General features: G+C 39.8%; 1 protein-coding gene across 1 annotated transcript in view; it reads left to right on the plus strand.

The window, feature by feature from the left end:
- Window positions 1-17,745, plus strand: part of ca16b (carbonic anhydrase XVI b) — a 110,653-nt gene that overhangs the window by 47,245 nt on the left and 45,663 nt on the right. The window contains exon 3 of the mRNA XM_085457110.1: window positions 7,322-7,501. Coding sequence (XP_085313236.1) covers window positions 7,322-7,501 — 180 coding nt within the window. The remainder of the gene's footprint in view (window positions 1-7,321; window positions 7,502-17,745) is intronic.

The following is a 17,745-nucleotide window of genomic DNA, read 5'->3' on the forward strand; positions in this document are numbered from 1 at the left end:
ATTTTTGTGATTTATATCGTTGTCAGGACGATAAATGTCTTATATCGCGATATGAGATTTTTGTCATATCGCACAGCCCTACATATAAACGCAAAATAAAAATCTGGTGATCATTTGTGAAAATGTAAACTAAAGTTTAAAGATGCATGCTTTGTTGGTGATTCTTTTTTTCCCCTTCTTCCTGGAGGCCCAATTGTTGCCATATTGTATTAGCTTTCTGAGGCTTTAATTCTCCTAGTTGAGCCAGTGCCACTACAGTACTGTGAACAGAGACATTTTTGGTGTACTTGCTTTCCTCTACCTCTTTGTTCATCACAGAATTGACAAGGTCAAGCAAATGCACATTTAATTTGGTGAAGTGTAACTGAAGACTCACTCATGCTTCACCCTCTACGTACCCCCACAGTGACCCCCAGACGCCTTTTTTTTTTTTTTCATTCTCGCCAACTGCACTGATATACAAGTACTAGATCTCACTAAGAAGTGGATATTGGTTGAGAACGCTGAGAAAAATGTTTTAAAAGTGGGTAGGCCGACTGCAATTATTTTCTTGTTTTGCAATTCCTGGGTTGACTGTTCTTATTCACGTATTTCTTCACTTTTCTTTGAAGCATCCCGACGTCCACTGAGGGCATTATGGTTTGTACCTTCATGGTTCACTGATAATTGAGTCGTCTTATGCAGATTAGCCAGTAAAGGATTCTGAAAAGAAACTCCTTTTGAGAGTACAGGAAATAGAAATCTTAATTGTTGCAACTAATGATTCACTTTCATAAACACCTTTCCAGTTACCTGAAAGTTTCCATTATATGTCTGGGTAAGACATCTGTGGACGTATTGAAACTTCTAAGAGTACCAGTTTTTATTCATTACATTTCTCTTGTTGAACACCAGCAAAAAGGACTCTGTCTCCGCTTGAAATGTTGTTTCACTGTGGTGTAACATTGGTAGTTTTGGCAGCATGACCCCATTTAGACTGGAACAGTCAGTCACCAAAATTGGCTGCCCCAGTTTTGCCAGAATGAGTTTCCTCACTTTGATTGTAGTTGCATGCTGTCTGATACAGTTTCAAATGTATTCAGACTCATTTGCAATCAGAGCTTTATGGTAGATCTTCCCCTCTGTTCTTTCTTTCAAAGAAGCCTCTTGTGATTTACAATGATACCTAAATCCCACATTGCATAGAAAATAAAGGTGTTAGGCCGAGCCCCACTGTAGCAAATCCAAGAAATGACAATGAACTGCAGACCGTTCCTGGCAGCTTATAGTTGGTGCAGTGGGAGTTTGTATCTTAATTGCTAAACACTCACAATCAGCATCATTCAGTAAACTGAATTGTTTTGTTTTTTTTTTGTTTTGTTTTTTTTTGCCCCCCACCCTTCCCTCAGTTGTTTCAGCTTTTGCTCTGAACTCGCTCTCTCTTTCCTTCATCACATCACATCCCAGCCATTAGGTCACAGAGCTGCCAGGAAGCATGTAAGGAGATCTGCCTGACACAGGGAAAGTGGAACAAAGGGATAAAGTCTGTCGGTTTGTTTTATGCAAAGGAGCTCCGGCTTAGCAGTTTACTGAAGATAGGACTGTAAAATGCACGTAGTGTGACAGACTAGTGCTTTTTACTTGCCGTGCCTAAAAGTTCATTTTTAATATAGAAACCCTTAAACGCTCTACATCCTCAGCGAGGGCCCCATCCAGGCTTCAAAAGCTATGTATAATTAGATTAACCTCACTGTGAATCAGTATCTTAATTTGAAGGTTAAAAAAAACAAACATGTATATATACATGAGCTGTGCTGATGACACCATTCTGTAAATGGCAATATTGAGCAAGTCCATTGGCTGGTCCATAACCTTTTAGTTATTTGGTAATGATATACTTTATGTTTTAGCTTCAGTTAGTTTAATATGTTGCCAAAATAATCTAGTTTAACGTGTACACCATGTGCACGATTTTACTGTGTTGGGTCTAATCTCACACAGTACGATATTGCATTAAACAACGTTAATGTTACCACGCCATTATTTTGTGAGGACACAAGAAAAAAAAGAAATCATCCTTGGCAGCCGTTGTCTGATTAGCGACTCAGTCTGTTCCTTTGGCTTGTCTGAACATCATACAAGCCGTGAGCTCATCGCTTGTCTAACCTGGACATTTGATACTCCTGAGTGCTGCAGCATGTGCGGCTCCACCCTCTGGAGTGTTATCAGCATATTGAAACTGACAGCAGGAGCGTTGTTCGAAATGTTATCCGATGCGCCTGCATTCACTGAACAGATTAGGCAGCACACACATAGGATGATCTTCTTTTGCGCTTCTCCATCTATACAACCGCTGTGACCCTCCTTACTGCTGACACTGTGCCTTCTATCTTCTGGCCATGTTTTGTTGTCAGTGGTACTCATGCATATGGACTGATCGGCGTAGATTTTTGCAAGTGCTAGTGTGCCAATTCTGGGAGGTCTGCCAGCCGGCATACAGCATGCGTGCTTTCACTGCAGGGGACAAAACGGAAATGACAAGGCAATCGCCATTCTGTCAGCATTGCCATGGTAGCACAGGCACGGCTGTTTATCCCAAGGTTAATGGGATGACGCCTGGAACTGAAAGTGCCAGATTGAGAGAAACATGTGCCTGTTTTACTTAAAAACAAGTAGATAGCAGAGAGCAGAGTCACATCACACAGAGCTAAGCCCGGAACAGCTCGGATTAACAAAAATGAGCGAAGAATGTTATAGGCCTCACCCATCTTAATTCTAGCGAAGATTGTAAGTAGCCCGATGAAGGCTTGATTACATAAAATCCATATTTAGAGGTGATGTTTTAGCAGTAAGCCTGCATTTTAACCCATCAGAAAAAAATGTCGGCATATAGACATTTTAGCATTAAACCTGCAGGAATAAAAATAGTTTTACCTTGGTGAGGCTTTTTCAGCATGTTTCGAGCTGATTGCTGTTCGGCTATTTATTCTTTCTTGTCAGAGGTTTTGTTTGCTGCTGTGTGCATTGAATTTTCTGAACCAAGATTACACCTTATAATAACCTATAATCATTAGTTAATTGTTAAGCAGTTATTGCATACAATATGCCCCCTAAGAATGCAGTGTGTTGCAAGTCCCTCAAAGACACCAAACTGCATAAATGAGCCACTTGTCACTCATCACCATCCCTTTTCTTGCAAAGAATTAGAAATAGCTGACTAAATAAAACATTTTTTTTGATGATTTAGCTGCTACTTTCTTTCTTTCTTTCTTTCTTTCTTTCTTTTTTTTAACCATATGATCACATTTGTGAGCTTTTGTTTTGATACCACTGGGTATTTATTAATTTAGTATCAGCGCAGCATCTGAGCAGCGTCTAGCTTATTCTGTAGAACTGAAGAACTTGATATTTATAACTTGCAACTGGTCTCGAAAAGTCACACAACCATGCTTCTAATCACGCCTGCAGTTACCAGCTGAACTGCCATTTAGTTTCATTCTTTCCCCCTTCTTGAATCCCACGGCGAACTGTAAATGTGAGCGGTGATTCATAGCTGTTGAACCATGCTGTGATTTTCCGTTTAAGCTGGAGATATTCCTGAGATAGGAGCTTTTACATAAGCGCAAGTCATTTATTTTTGTTTGCCAAATATATGCTCATAAAATCCAGCATACTCATTGAACTACCTGACGGCACAAAAGATTTTCAGTAGAATAAATGTGACATGTAGCATATTGCAGGAGCTCTTCTCACAGAGCCACGTACTCAGTGTAGTTGAAAATACCTATAGTGTGTAATGTTTCAGATAAATCATTTCACCGCATTTTGGAACCAGTACCTTTTTTTTAATTTCTTCACCTCAGCCTTATAGAGAGGCAAGGCTGCAATGAGAAAGGCTTAACCGCTAGGATTATAGTCATTCTGATGGATGGTGATGAGACAGATTAATCGACTGCTGTGTAACCCGCACTTATCTGATTTTAGCACTGCTCCTCCCTTTCTCTTCTTGAAAGGCTGAATTATTTCTCTTGCAGTAAATGGGATGTAATGTTTGTTTCACTGGAAAATTAGCAAAAGATTACACAGTTTTACACTTCAAATGAAAGAAACCTGTGAAACAACAGTCAATCCAATGTGCTAGTTTAATAACATTTACACCTGAACTTTATGACTGAATATCATATTGCTTACCAACAATAATTCAAAGTTGTTTTTATATTCCGTGACTTACTCATTTTGAAATATGTTATCAAGGTCTGTGAAGCCTTGTGGATCTCAGTAACATCTGAAATTTGTTGTCGTTTGAAACGATTCACTAAAGGGGGAGAACGGGAAAGCAAGAGAATGAGGATTGAAATTGCCCACTGCAGAACCAGAGCAGTTTTTAGGGTGATGGATTTTTTATTTAATTTTTTTTTTATCTGTAGCTTTGCTAGCCCCCATAGCTCGCTTTTATCAGTTAGGGAAATGGTAAGCATTCAGAGCAGTTGGAGACATTTCAGACCGCTGTGCCAAAGAAAACATACATTTTCTGCAAACACAAATGAGACTGAAGCAAGTCGTAGCAAACTGTACGACTACCTCAAATGTGTACTTGTGTAATTGTGTGTGTAATGTGTAATTTTATCAGCAACATTGGTAACCAAACAAATTTTCAATCTGAAAACCATTTATAATTACACCTCTGCAGACAACCACAGTTGATTTTAAAATCAAACAGCCAAGATGTGATTGAACTGTAGATTTTCAGCTTTAACTTAAGAGGTTTAAACAAAATATTGCTGTAACTATTTAGAAATTGCATGGTACAATTTTCATACATTTCCATTTCCGGCAGCTTAAATGGACAAAATTACACCGTTTAAATGTAGGAATAGTTTTTAATACTTGGATGAAAATTCTTAGCTTTCAGTGACTGTCAGTGAACCTCCTTGAGATGCTCTGTTAGGCTTTCACTGCAGTCACCTTCAGTTGATGGTTGTTTGAACATCTCTCTGCCTTCAACTTGTCTTCACTAACTGAAAAGCGAGCTCTGTTGGGTTGACATCACGTGACTGACTTGGCTGCTGAAGAATATCATGACTTTTTTTATGCACCGAGAAGCTCTTGGGTTGGTTTTGCAGTGTCCTTTGGGTCTTATCCATTTACCCCATGAAGCTCTGTCCAATCAGTTTTTGTAGCTTTTGGATGAATCTGAGCAGAGAGCATAGCCCTGTACACTTCAGAATTCATCCTTCTACTTCTGTTAACAGACTGGTTTTGTTGGCAGTCATGCATGCCAGTGCCATAACATTGCCTCCAATATGATTGACAGATTGATGTGTTATGCTTTCAATCATGAGCTGTTCTTTTGCTTCTTTTCTCTTCCTATCATTCTGACAGAAGCTACAAGTTGTCTAAGTCTAATCTGTCCTTCCTGTTCTTGAGTGTAACCAGTGGTTTGCACCTTCTTGGAAGTGATTGTTAGAATTTTGAACGAGATTACCTACTTGAAAGGATGTCTTGATTTAGATTGAGTTAGATGGATTTTCTTTAACCAGTGAAATAATTTCTTGATTCTAAGCATTAGGGTATTTTTTGGTTTTTTTTTTTTTTTTTTTTTTTTTTTTTTTTTAAATGAAGCAATATGAGAATCCAACTGCTTAGTGATCCCGAGGATGTTTTTGCTGTGGTTGCTGTATAAAATCACTTTGAATTGCTAGATATTTGGTGGTTTGCCTTAGTAACAAGCAGCTTTTTACGTTATAGGAAGCAGTTGTTTCATTGTTGTTGGGGAATTTAATAGATTACAGAACTTTCATTTAAAAATTAGCTTTTTAAAAAGATTGGTCTCGATACACTTTCCATTTAGATAGCAAGGTAGTAACTACCTTAAAATACAAGTTAAACATGATAAGGGAAAAATGTACATTTTTATATAAAGGCTTAACAAACTTCTGTGCACGTAACATTGTATTGCATCATGGTCGACATTTGCTCCCATTTTATGCAAATCCTTTCGGGATTTATGTTTGGCAAGCAGCTTTCACTTGCTTCATAGTATTACTGGTTTTTCATAATGGAGTCCTCTTTCATTTTATGAAATATTAGGCTTGATATTGGTACAAATATATTGGTGAGTCTACAATCATGACTGATAAATATAATCCCGCTCTATAGATGTACTCATTAGTTAGAAATGTAGCTCCAATCCATTTAAATATTTCACTATTATTCAGACCTTATTATTCTATACTCTTGTAGGTGGTCTTGTGAATTTGGTGGACAAATCAAAGATATTTCCTTGATTTTAGTGCACTTTTAAGAACCTGGCCCTTTTTATTTGAGCGATTAATAAAGCAACTTCTCTTTCTGGATCTGCACACACTCCAAGTGCATATTTGTCCTCTGGTCGATATGTTAAAACACTGATTATTTCCAAATAATCTTAAATGTCACACTATCATTTTAAGAGACTTGAGCGCAGCCAATGAGGCTGTGCTCAAGGTATTTCAATGCAGCAAGCCCTAAAGCCACCCTTGATTCGGCGTCTTCTCATGAAGGGGAGCTCTTATATCTTTTTCATAAGACTGTAGCAAAGTTGCCCTATGTCTGTGGGGAATGGGATCATGAATATTGTGTTAACCCAGAAAAGTTAAAATCCATGCATGCTTCCTTGTTCCCTTGATCCCCTCAGCTTTTGTTGTTGCATTGGCCAATTGTACCCGAGAAGAGATCAAGGGGACCCCTGTCGGTTGTGGATTATTCCTTTGTAGCGCCGCCACTGTAGGGGATAGAGGATTAGAAAAGTGCAGACAGTGGATGATGATGTTACAGGAAGTTCGTTTTCAGCACACACAGCAGATTAATGGTTAATCTGAAGTATTTTCTGTTGAATATGTTTAAATATTTGTTGTAGGTCCCCCCCCCCCCCCCCCCCCCCCCCCCCTATTTTCTTCTATATTTTGCTTTGTTTTAAGGATGGAAGGAGAGATGGGTGCCCATCAATTCTGTGCCCACTGTAGGCTCAATTTCAATTAGTGCAGCACGATGGGATTATGCTTCCTATGGATATGTATATCATATACATAGACAATTAAGACTGGAATTGCCTTTACCCAGATGATGAATTTTCATAATGTTTACATGTTTTCCCTGCAGTGGGAGGGTGGGGTGCGAACAGATTTAGAAGGCACTGCAGCTCAGTGAATATAGCACAGAACTCTTATTGCTGCTGTTCCAGTAATATTGTCAGGGTTTCTATGTGTGTGTCAGAGCCAGTATGCTTAGACAGATGTGATTTCTAGGGGCTAGTGTGCATTGTGCATAATCATCATACATCTTGTGTCTTTTATTTCTGCAGGAAGCCATGGACCTCGAGGCTGGGCAGCCTTATACCCAGAATGTGCCGGAAACAACCAATCACCTGTGGACATTGCAGATGAACAAGCTCAGATTTCTCAGGAGTACCTGAAGCTGGAGCTTGACAAGTTCAACACAGAGTCCTCCAACCAGACCACGATGAAGAACACTGGAAAGACAGGTTTGCAGTAGAGAATTTGTTTATCCCTCATTCGAAAAGCAGTGCAGCAGCAATACCAATCATCTTTAATTTCCACGACTGCTATTTTGAGACATGACATGTGATGGTTACACAGTCAGGGAAAAAACGATTTGAACCCCAGCTGATTTTGTAAGTTTGCCCACTAACAAAGAAATGATCAGTCTATGATTTCAGATGTGGGTTTATTTAAACAATAACCATAAAATCCAGAAAAATGCATTTCAGAAAGGTTATAAATTAATTTGCATTTGCATGAATGAAATAAGTATTTGCAAAACATGCTTTAGTACTTGGTGGAAAAACAATTGTTGGTAATCATAGAGGTCAGACCAGTCTTATAGTTGGTCACAAGTCTTGCACACATCTCAGGGGGGATTTTGTCCCACTCCTCTTTGCAGATCCTCTCCAGGTCATTAATGTTTTGTGGCGTGTTTGACAACTCGAACCGTCAGCCCCCTCCACAGATTTTTGATGGGGCAATCGTGGCTCAAGAGTTGGCAGTTTGTCTTGTAATCGGAAGGTTGCCGGTTCGAGCCCCAGCTCCGACAGTCTTGGTTGTTGTGGCAAGACACTTCACCCGTTGCCTACTGGTGGTGGTCAGAGGGCCCGGTGGCGCCAGTGTCCGGCAGCCTCGCCTCTGTCATTGCGCCCCAGGGTGGCGGTGGCTACAATGTAGCTTGCCATCACCAGTGTGTGAATGTGTCTGTGAATGGGTGGATGACTGAATGTAGTGTAAAGCGCTTTGTGGTCCATGGGGACTAAGTAAAGCGCTGTACAAATACAGGCCATTTACCTTTTACCATATTAAGGTCTGGGGACTGACTTGGCCACTACAAGACCTTAATATGCTTCTTCTTGAGCCAATCTTTTGTTGCCTTGGCCATGTGTCACTGTCATGGTGGAATACTGACCCACGACCCATTTACAATGCCTTGGCTGAGGGAAGGAGGTTCTCACTCAAGAGCTGACATGGCCCCATCCATTCTCTCTTTGATGTGGTGCAGTTGTCCTGTCCCCTTGGCAGAAAAACACCCCCAAAGCACAATGTTTCCACCTCCGTGTTCGACGGTGGGTACTGTGTTCTTGGAGTCATATGCAGCTTTCTTCCTCCTCCAAACACAGCAAGTTGAGTTGAGGCCAAAATAGCTCGATTTTGGTCTCATCTGACCACAACAATTTCACCCAGTCCTCCTCTGAATCATCAAGATGTTCAGTGGAAAACTTCAAACAGGCTTGTACACATGCTTTGTTGAGCAGGGGGACTGTGCGGGCACTGCACGATTTCAGTCCTTCTTGGTGTAGTGTGTTGGTGACTATGGTCCCAGCAGCCTTGAGATCATTGACAAGCTCCTCCCAAGTAGTTCTGGCCTGGTTCCTCACCGTTCTCATTATCATTGAAACGTGTGAGATCTTGCATGGAGCTCCAGACTGAGGGAGATCGGCAATTATTTTATGGTTCTTCCATCTGCGAATAATCACGCCATCTGTTTTCACCTTCTCACCCAGCTGCTTTGTGATGGTCTTGTAGCCCATTCCAGCCTTGCGTTGGTTCACAATCTTGTCCCTGACATGCTTGGAATGCTCTCTGGCCTTGGCCATGGTGCAGAGTTTGGAATCTAGATAGAATGATTGCTTCTATGGACTGCTGTCTTTTATACAGGTAACGAGTTGCGAAGGTTCCCAATGTCAGCTCGTTACCTGTACAAAATACACCTGGGAGCCATAAATCTTGCGGATTGATCAAATACTTATTTTGTTCAACTTTTTGAAATGCATTTTTCTGGATTTTTTTTTTTTTTGGGGGGGGGGGGTATTGTTCCTGTCGCTCACTGTTCAAATAAACCTTCCATTGAAATTCTAGACTGACCTACAAAATCAGCTGGAGTTGAAATAATTGAATCCCTAACTATATACAGTGGCTTGCAGATTTTGGTACCCTTGGTTAAAATTTCTCTTCCCGTGAATATACAAAGTGAGTAATAGATGACCTGATTTTCAAACCAGATACATTTCTTTGATAATTTGAGCAGGATTATTTACCGTAATTGTCGGGCTATAAGCCGCTACTTTTTGCACAAGCTTTGGACCCTGCGGCTTTTAGTCAGGTGCGACTTTTCTATGGATTGTCCATGATTTTTGTCATATCGTAAGACGATTTGTTTTGTTTGTTCCGCTGTTGTACGGCACTACGTTGCCTGGCGGAAGGGCATGTGATCAGACACACAGTATCGGGGTTCAAGAGTAGTATGTTGGTCACATGTCCATCCGCCAGGCAACATAGTGCCGTACAAGTAGCGCGAAAAACAAACTTCAAAGTAGCGCTATGCGTTCAGCCGGAGGCGTGGATGACAAGCGGCGATAAACTTGCGAAAAGCAAGTTGTGCTCAACTCCACCGGTGGAATCTGACAGCGTGGAAAAGTGTGAAAACATCCACGATCACCAACGGATTTCGAAGGGCTGGACTGCTGCATGATGGAGAGGAGGACACCGCCACGGCCCTTCTGAGGGTGTTCGACTCCGACACTGACAACGAGGATTTGTTTGGTTTTGAAAGTGACAACGAAGGAAAGAAGCGGAGAGTGGATGAAGTAGCCATCCTGAGCCTGTTCGTATCCGACACTGGAGAAGAGGACTTTGGTGGTTTTAGTGCGGAGGAATATGGTGGTGAATGACTGACTTTTCTTCTTGTTAAAGCCGTGTCACTGCACCTGAGCCTAAAAGGTAGTCCGAATCTATTTTTCTGCTGTGCTGTAGGTTATTGTTATGTACTACATTTGTTACTCATTTATGAAGCACAGTACATGTTTCGTACTTGTAATTACCGCTACTTGTACATATACCTAAAAAGTTATGCAAATATGTACCCATAACTTGTTTTTCAAAATATTAATAAAAGTGATGTCTCCAAACAGCCATCTCTTTCCTGACAATTCGCTTTGTGCATATTCTCTTACATATGATAAGTCAACATTGAAACACCTGCGGCTTTTGGTCAGGTGCGGCTAATGTATGTACAAAACAGGATTTTCCCCTGATTTTAGCTTGTGCGGCTAATATTCAGGTGCGCTTTGTAGTCCGGGAAATACGGTAATCATTTCCATCATCTATTGTTCAAAATAGAGGAGAAACATGAACCTGAAGCATGAGACTGAGCATGGTCAGCTCTTAGTAACACCCCTTCTGGCAAATATCGTAGTTTGTAAACACATTTTTCAGCCAGCTTAGAGTCTTTCATTTTAGGTGTGCTTTTTCAACCCTTTTCTTTACAAAAGTTCTGTGAGAGTCTTTGACCGTCTTTTCTTTTGTGATCCACAGTTGGGGTGGCTGTCAGGGCCTGTGCTTCTTGAGATACTCCACTGCGGATTTTAAAGTGTGTTTAGGATCATTATCCTGTTGTAGAAGCCATCCTCTTTCCTACTACAGCATCTATACAGATGGTCTCATGTTTGCTTGCAGAATTTGCTGGTATTTCATTGAATCCATTCTTTTCTCTACCACCGAAATGTTTCCCGTGCCACTGGCTGAAACACAAGCCAAAAGTATGATCGATCTATCCCCTTGCTTAGCAGTTGCTACTGTAGTGCATTTTTTTTATGAAATCCTGCACAAAACAGCTTTGCTTATTGCAGCCTCAAAATGATTTTTTTTTTTTTTTTGCTTTTCCAGTCCACAGAACTCGTCTCTAAAATGCTTGTTTAGCTGTTTATTTGCAGATTTCCAAAGCTGACTTTTCTGATAATGATGCATGAAAGTTTATTTTTCCCACCTGACATTTCCATAAAGCTCACATTCTTATAGCAGTTCTTTCTGGGGGGGGGAAAAAAAAAAGTTTTCTGAACTTATATTGACCCTACGGTTCCTGTTCACTGCTATTTCTTAATTATATCATGAACTGAGGAAGTGGCTACATGAAAACCCTTTGTTTCTTTCCTTCTCCTGCTTTGTGGAGGATTTTAGCTTTTAGCATACTAAAACGCTGCTTGGAGGAGCCAATTGCTTCTGATTGTTGGGACAAGGTTTGAAGAGTCGCTGTATAGTTAAAGCTTTGATATTTAAATCACCTGGCCTTTCCTAAGGATGATTGTGAAAAAGCCAAATCCCTAAAAAGTTAATTTATCTCCGAGACCTTGATAAAAGATATCGGAGAGCTCAAATCTCTCAGGGTGTAGAGACGGTTATGTGGGGCTCTATTTTTTCTCTCTCCTGTGCTTAAAAAAATGCAAATTATCTTTTACTTTACAGTATGTGGAAATCATTCATCTTCTACTCACTTAGCTCTTTGCAGTAATGGGAATTACTGACCAGGGAAACCCAGAGTTTTCCATACTACGGTTATATTATACAACATGACTTAAGATTGCTTTAATGTGTTTTATCTGTAGTTGTTTATGACCATTGGGAGTAATGCTACTCTCATACAGCAGGAAAATCCTCATCTGGAAATATGGGACTCTGATTTGCAGGATCATTGTAATCATGTAGCTTCACTTTGCATGTAATCACTAGATTAGTCAAAATGTGGTCATTATGTCTGGAAACTGCTTTAAAATATAATTTCACTGATGTGATGCAAGACTGAAGTTATCCAATATGATATCAAAATGTAAATCTTTAAGTGATTAAAAAAAATTGCATATGAACATGTTAAACACAGGAATTTAAGTATGTGGATTTCAGAGATTTTATACTTGAAATGTCAAATTTCAAACCACAGCAGCACAAACACTGAAATTACGTGCAGTAGTATCTGCCAAGATTTCTGTACATCTATCAGTGGATCCAGAGATTTCTTTGATATTGGCTCTACTGTCCTCCTCCTCCTCTGCTCTGCTCATTCTCTTTGTGTTCAGTGCCTTGTTTACAGATGCATTTTGAAGTTTACTTGTTGACTGCTACTTCAAACCGTGAACTTAATTTTTTTTTTTATCCCCCCACTGAGCAAATCCGTGGACCACTGGTGTGAAAACCTTGACCCTAATTGATATCTGCGCTTTTGGCACGGTTTCTCTCTGCGAGTAATGTCATCCTTTGCATTTGATCATAATGAGAGTTTTTAGCCTCCATGACAACCAAGGCCACTGACACAGCCGAGCAGTGCTGCGGGGTGCTTATTTACAAAAATGGAACTAACACGGCTGGGTGCAATTTTTGGACGTTTACAGTACAAAGGGTATTTTGCATTGTTAAAGCACTGTCCAAATCAGGAACATGAAACTATACTGCCACAGAATATTACAGTGCAAAAGCTAGTTAGATGAGGTCTACTTAATTTTTTTTTTTAGCAAATTCATGTCATTGTCTCATGAAATGTGATTTAATCAGTTTCACTTGAATGGAGGTTTTTGGATTTTTAGTGAGAGGACAGGTTGACTTGACTGATGAATTACTGAAAATATTACATTTCCAAGATGAAATATAGATATAGTACTATGCCAGTATCTAAAGCCACTCATTTCTTTATATTTTGTTTTCAAGGCACCACACTCTTGTATTATTTATTTATTTTTTAAAATAGTCTCATCAATAGACTTTCTGAAGGTCTTTGAAAAGATAGTCAAGTTCCAAAGAAAAAGTTTCACTCATTTTCAGTAGAGTCCTTGTTCCTGACCATATTAAGAGGACTGTGGTTTTTTTCTTGTTTTTTTTTTTTGTTTGTTAAGCCACTTAACAGTGACCCATGAAGCACTCAAACATAAAACCCCCCACCTGACTCAATGGATGAACAAGTGTTGTGTTTACACATAACAGAAAACTTAGCAAAGAACCAATTTTAAATTATATCTTCTCTTCGTTACTGTTTTTTGTCTCATAAATTGTATTTACATTTACCACATTTTTGAATAATTGCTGCACCAATTTCCTATTAATCCAAATTTAAAGAAATGAAGAGCAGCTCAAGACTTTTGAATAGCACTGTACATGATTTTTCTTTTGAAATGTGTGAAAATCAGATTTGTATGGATGGAGGTATAGATTTCTTTCAACCCTAAAATATATATATATATAGAGAGAGAGATAAATAAATAAAAGAGAAGCTCAGAACATGTTTGAAATCCGTGTGTAAACTTTTATTAGCTTCTCAGAGACCTTGAAATCATCACTTGAAATATTTTCACAGGGTGAGGTTGTTAATACTTTATTGATCCAACTATTCAACAAAGCTGTGCATGAAGATTACTTTTTGGCCTTCACATTCATCATCTTTTGTTTTCCACATCATTACTTGTTGCATCCTTGATTTGATGTTTACTTGGTCTAGCTCAGTCAACAGAATAGCAGGAATACAATCTTTTGTTCTTTTGATGGTTCTCAATTCAGCCTATGCCTGAGATGACAAAGTTTATCAAGTGCATTGATTGTAATGGTGCTGTGGGTCTTGGTTTCTTGTTATTGCCACTAACTCATCTTAATAAGTAGAGCGGTCCTTTATTCCTGACCTGTGTCAAATGTTAGTATTTTGTATCCCTTCTCCGCTTGGCTGCAATATAACATTTCTTTTTGCCTGTTAGATTATCACAGTTTTTATTCGAGGCTCTTCAGTTTTCAAGGTCTGCTTCAAAAGACTAAAGCAGGGGGTAGCATTATTGTCAAATCATTCGTCTCAGTGGTATGACCTTCAGTCAAAAGCGCATTACCATATGGCCAATAAATGATGTTTAATGCCAGTAAAGAAATAGCTTGTATTAATAAGATTTTTTTTTTTTTAATGAGCAAATAAAAATATCGTCAATTCCATTCATTTTTTTTCGTCAGTGTTTCAAGTAACTTTAAAATTTTCCTTTTTAGCATTTACATTTGGCATATAGACACGCACGAAATGAAACTACTATAAAGTTGTAACCTCTGCTTAGGACCTTTGATCTTTAGCGATAGCTTTTTACTGTGTTGTTAATTTTTGATAGTTTCATCCTCTTTGCTTATGGCTCAGTCACACTAGTGTAAAAACAGAACGTCAGCCTCCTTGCAACTAGGAAAACTCAATGGTTTCCTTGTGATCATATATATTTTGTTTTTATTTATTTAAAAATAAAATGGAGACCGTCAGAGACGGATAGCCAGTTGACTAACTGGTTGCCCAGAGGCTGAGCCCGCAACACTATTGATCACCTTTGATAGCAAGGCAGTTGGACAGGTCGTCTTTTGGGAGGCAACCTAACAAATACAGTGGCCCCTCGTTTATCGCGGGAGTTAAGTTCTAAAAATAACCTGTTATCGGTGAAATCCGAAAAGTAGTCAACTTTATTTTTTACAATTATTATAGCTGTTTTAAGGCTGTGAAAGCCCTCACTAAACACTTTATACACTTTTCTCAGACAGGCATGAACATATTCACACTTTTCTCTGTTGTTTAAACACTCTTTGGTGCTACTGCAGCTGCCTCTGACAGTGCAAAACGTTTCGTGGACATTGTGTTTGTTGGGGAGATAACTTACAATATACGGTACAGCACTTCAAAGTCACACTGCTAGCGATCGAAGATTTATGTAAATTTGACAAGCTGAACGGATTCTGTACTGTACAGGAGACACGGCACGAGATTGATTGACAATGGTCTACAGCACCGGTCCCCAACCTTTTTTGCGCTACGGACCGGTTTATGCCCGACAATATTTTCATGGACCGGCCTTTAAGGTGTCGCGGATAAATACAATAAAATAAAACTAGTACCGGTATCGAAAAAAAGAATTTATTCATAACACACGTGAAAAGACCAAGGAAAACCGAGTAAACGATAACAAAATAACGCTGAAAACAGATTTAAAAACCCTGAAAACTATTAATTTCACACCTGAGCCTCAACTCTCGCGGCCCGGTACCAAACGACTCATGGACCGGTACCGGTCCGAGCCCCGGGGGTTGGGGACCGCTGGTCTACAGCCAATCAGGACGCAGAACACAATGTGGTGTTTAAAAACAAAAAGCAAAATTGCACCAAAAAAAAAAATCAGCGAAACAGCGAGGCCACCTTATAGAGAGGGACCACTGTAATCGTGGTCCGACTCAGACTGCCTGTGGTCACACTCACTGACATTGGCAAAGGTCTGCAAATAGTCACCATCAAATTCAGCCTGTACCAATGAACACGACTTGTCTGACACGTCTCCTTGCAATCGGGGATTGGACTCAACTGGTCGCAGCTAGTTGTGTTCTGGTTATATTCCAAGATAAAAGCAAGACTGACTGACTGTCAATTTGCTGTGAAATCACCATCCTGCAGCAACTATTCCACTACCTGTAGAGGAATTTCAGTTTCAGATCTTCCGATCTGGCTTGAGTCTGTTTTTAAGTAGGTAATGTGAATTTCTGTATGTGTAGTTGGCAATGCATTTGGAACAGACTGCTACAGATTTGCGATTTTTAGCTGATTTATCACATTTAATAGCTGCATTATCACAAACAGTTAGCGTAATTTTGGCCGTGCTGCAGTCTTCAACTGCTTTTTGTGAACGAAGGTGAGATTGGCAAACTTTTTTTTGCTATGTTCTCATGAAGGTTAATATGTTCTAAATCATCATTTTGATCCGTGATAACCTCTTTACATTTCCCTTTTTGTCATCCTAGTTGTTGATATCATGAATTATAACCACATTAGGTCTATACACCAAGTCTGCTCCATCTCTGTCCATGCGAAGACATCCTGAAGTTGGAGCGTTTTCAAATTGGCCAAACTTGTTTTATTTTCCCTCTAAAAGAAATATCTTGTTCTCAGGAGCCGATTGTTCCACCATGTTCATCAGCTAGCCGCTAACTGTTCCTGTCATTTGGAGCTGAGCTGGTGGAGTGTAGTATGTTTCACAGTGTTTTTGCTGAAAGCAGTTGCCTGCTGATGCTGAAAACTGAACAAAACATTAAAGTCTCAAGAATGAAAGCTAAACAAAAGCTGACACTTTGTATAGAGCTCTGTGAAGGGAAAGGCAGCTGCAGATTTCACGCACGTTTGTCATTTTTATTGACTCTTCATGTTGTCATGTTTGGCTTTTGTGTTATTTGACACATTATAATTGATTTAATGGCACAAATACCTTAAGTTTTGAAATTGGCGTTTAAAATCCAATACTTGTGCAAAGTATTCGAGCAATTTTAGCATTTTTCTCGAGATCGATGGCCCGACTCTTTCGAGCGTTGCGTTTTTCAACCCATCATCGCCACCAGGAGGTGCTGCAATCAAAGTGCCGAGTTCCTCCAGGGAGTGGCTTTAACGTTACACTATTTAAAAGTCAGTGTTGTAATTAAGAAGTGAGTGAATAGATCTTAAAAGTTCATTGCGATTGATTTCATGGCATTCCCTTGTGCCTTGACCTGCTTTGAGATCGGGCTGATTGGCTGCCATTCAAGCAGTATTCCTCAACAAAACATTTCTCAGTAAAATTTCAAACAACTCCCAACCAAATTCATGGGGAATCGGAAGGCCCCAGAGACATTTGCATTGATCAAGGATTTACTTTCACACACACTCCCCTTCTTTCACAGGCTGTGATTCAAGGTCTTTTTGGCTTAGCTTCTAATTCCTCCTCTGCTGTTGGAGGGTTCAAACACACGCAGGGCCGCATTTTTAATGAAACTCCCAAGGCCAGCCAGCAACCCCTTTTCTTGGCTTTCTTGTGTTGCATACAGGATTACACTACTTCAACAACGGCAGTAACAGGGATTTATTACCATCTATGTAAATGTTTTTTGCGGTTTTGCAAAGCAGTTGCACAATTATGATAATGCCGTGGGTAGTTATTTCCTGTGCAGATTGATCCTTCACTTTGACCTGATGCTTTCAGTCTTGGAAATCTCCGGCATCATTTCTTCTCCTTCATGCTGTGGGCCTTCAGCTTAAGCGGCACTGGCACGTTAATGCTGCTGGCAGATTCTTTCTTGCCTCACGACAGGGGCTCGGATCATCCCTCATCACACAATGTTCTCCTCTCTTCAGATCATCTTGTCTCTTGGTTCTTTTTCTCAAGATCTCGTACTCATTTTCTTCCTGATACCTGTCACTGGTCTGTTTGACTTACTTTGATTCCATTCATTCGCTCAGGACAACTTGTTCGCCATGTTATCTGTTTAGTGACAGTCTGTGTTTGCTTGTTCAGATGCTCATCCTCCTAGTTTGCTTTGTGAAATGATTAAAAGTGGGCTTTTCTTATTCACAGGCTGACTAAATCCTCTGTAACTAGAGGGATCAACTGACGGAGCACCAGGTCTAATCTGGCTAATGATGTCAAACATAGAT

Source organism: Copadichromis virginalis, linkage group LG5 (genome assembly GCF_057382275.1).
Source record: "Copadichromis virginalis isolate Kocher_CV1m ecotype Utaka linkage group LG5, C_Virginalis_male_GT1.1, whole genome shotgun sequence".
Classification (NCBI taxonomy): Eukaryota; Metazoa; Chordata; class Actinopteri; order Cichliformes; family Cichlidae; genus Copadichromis; species Copadichromis virginalis.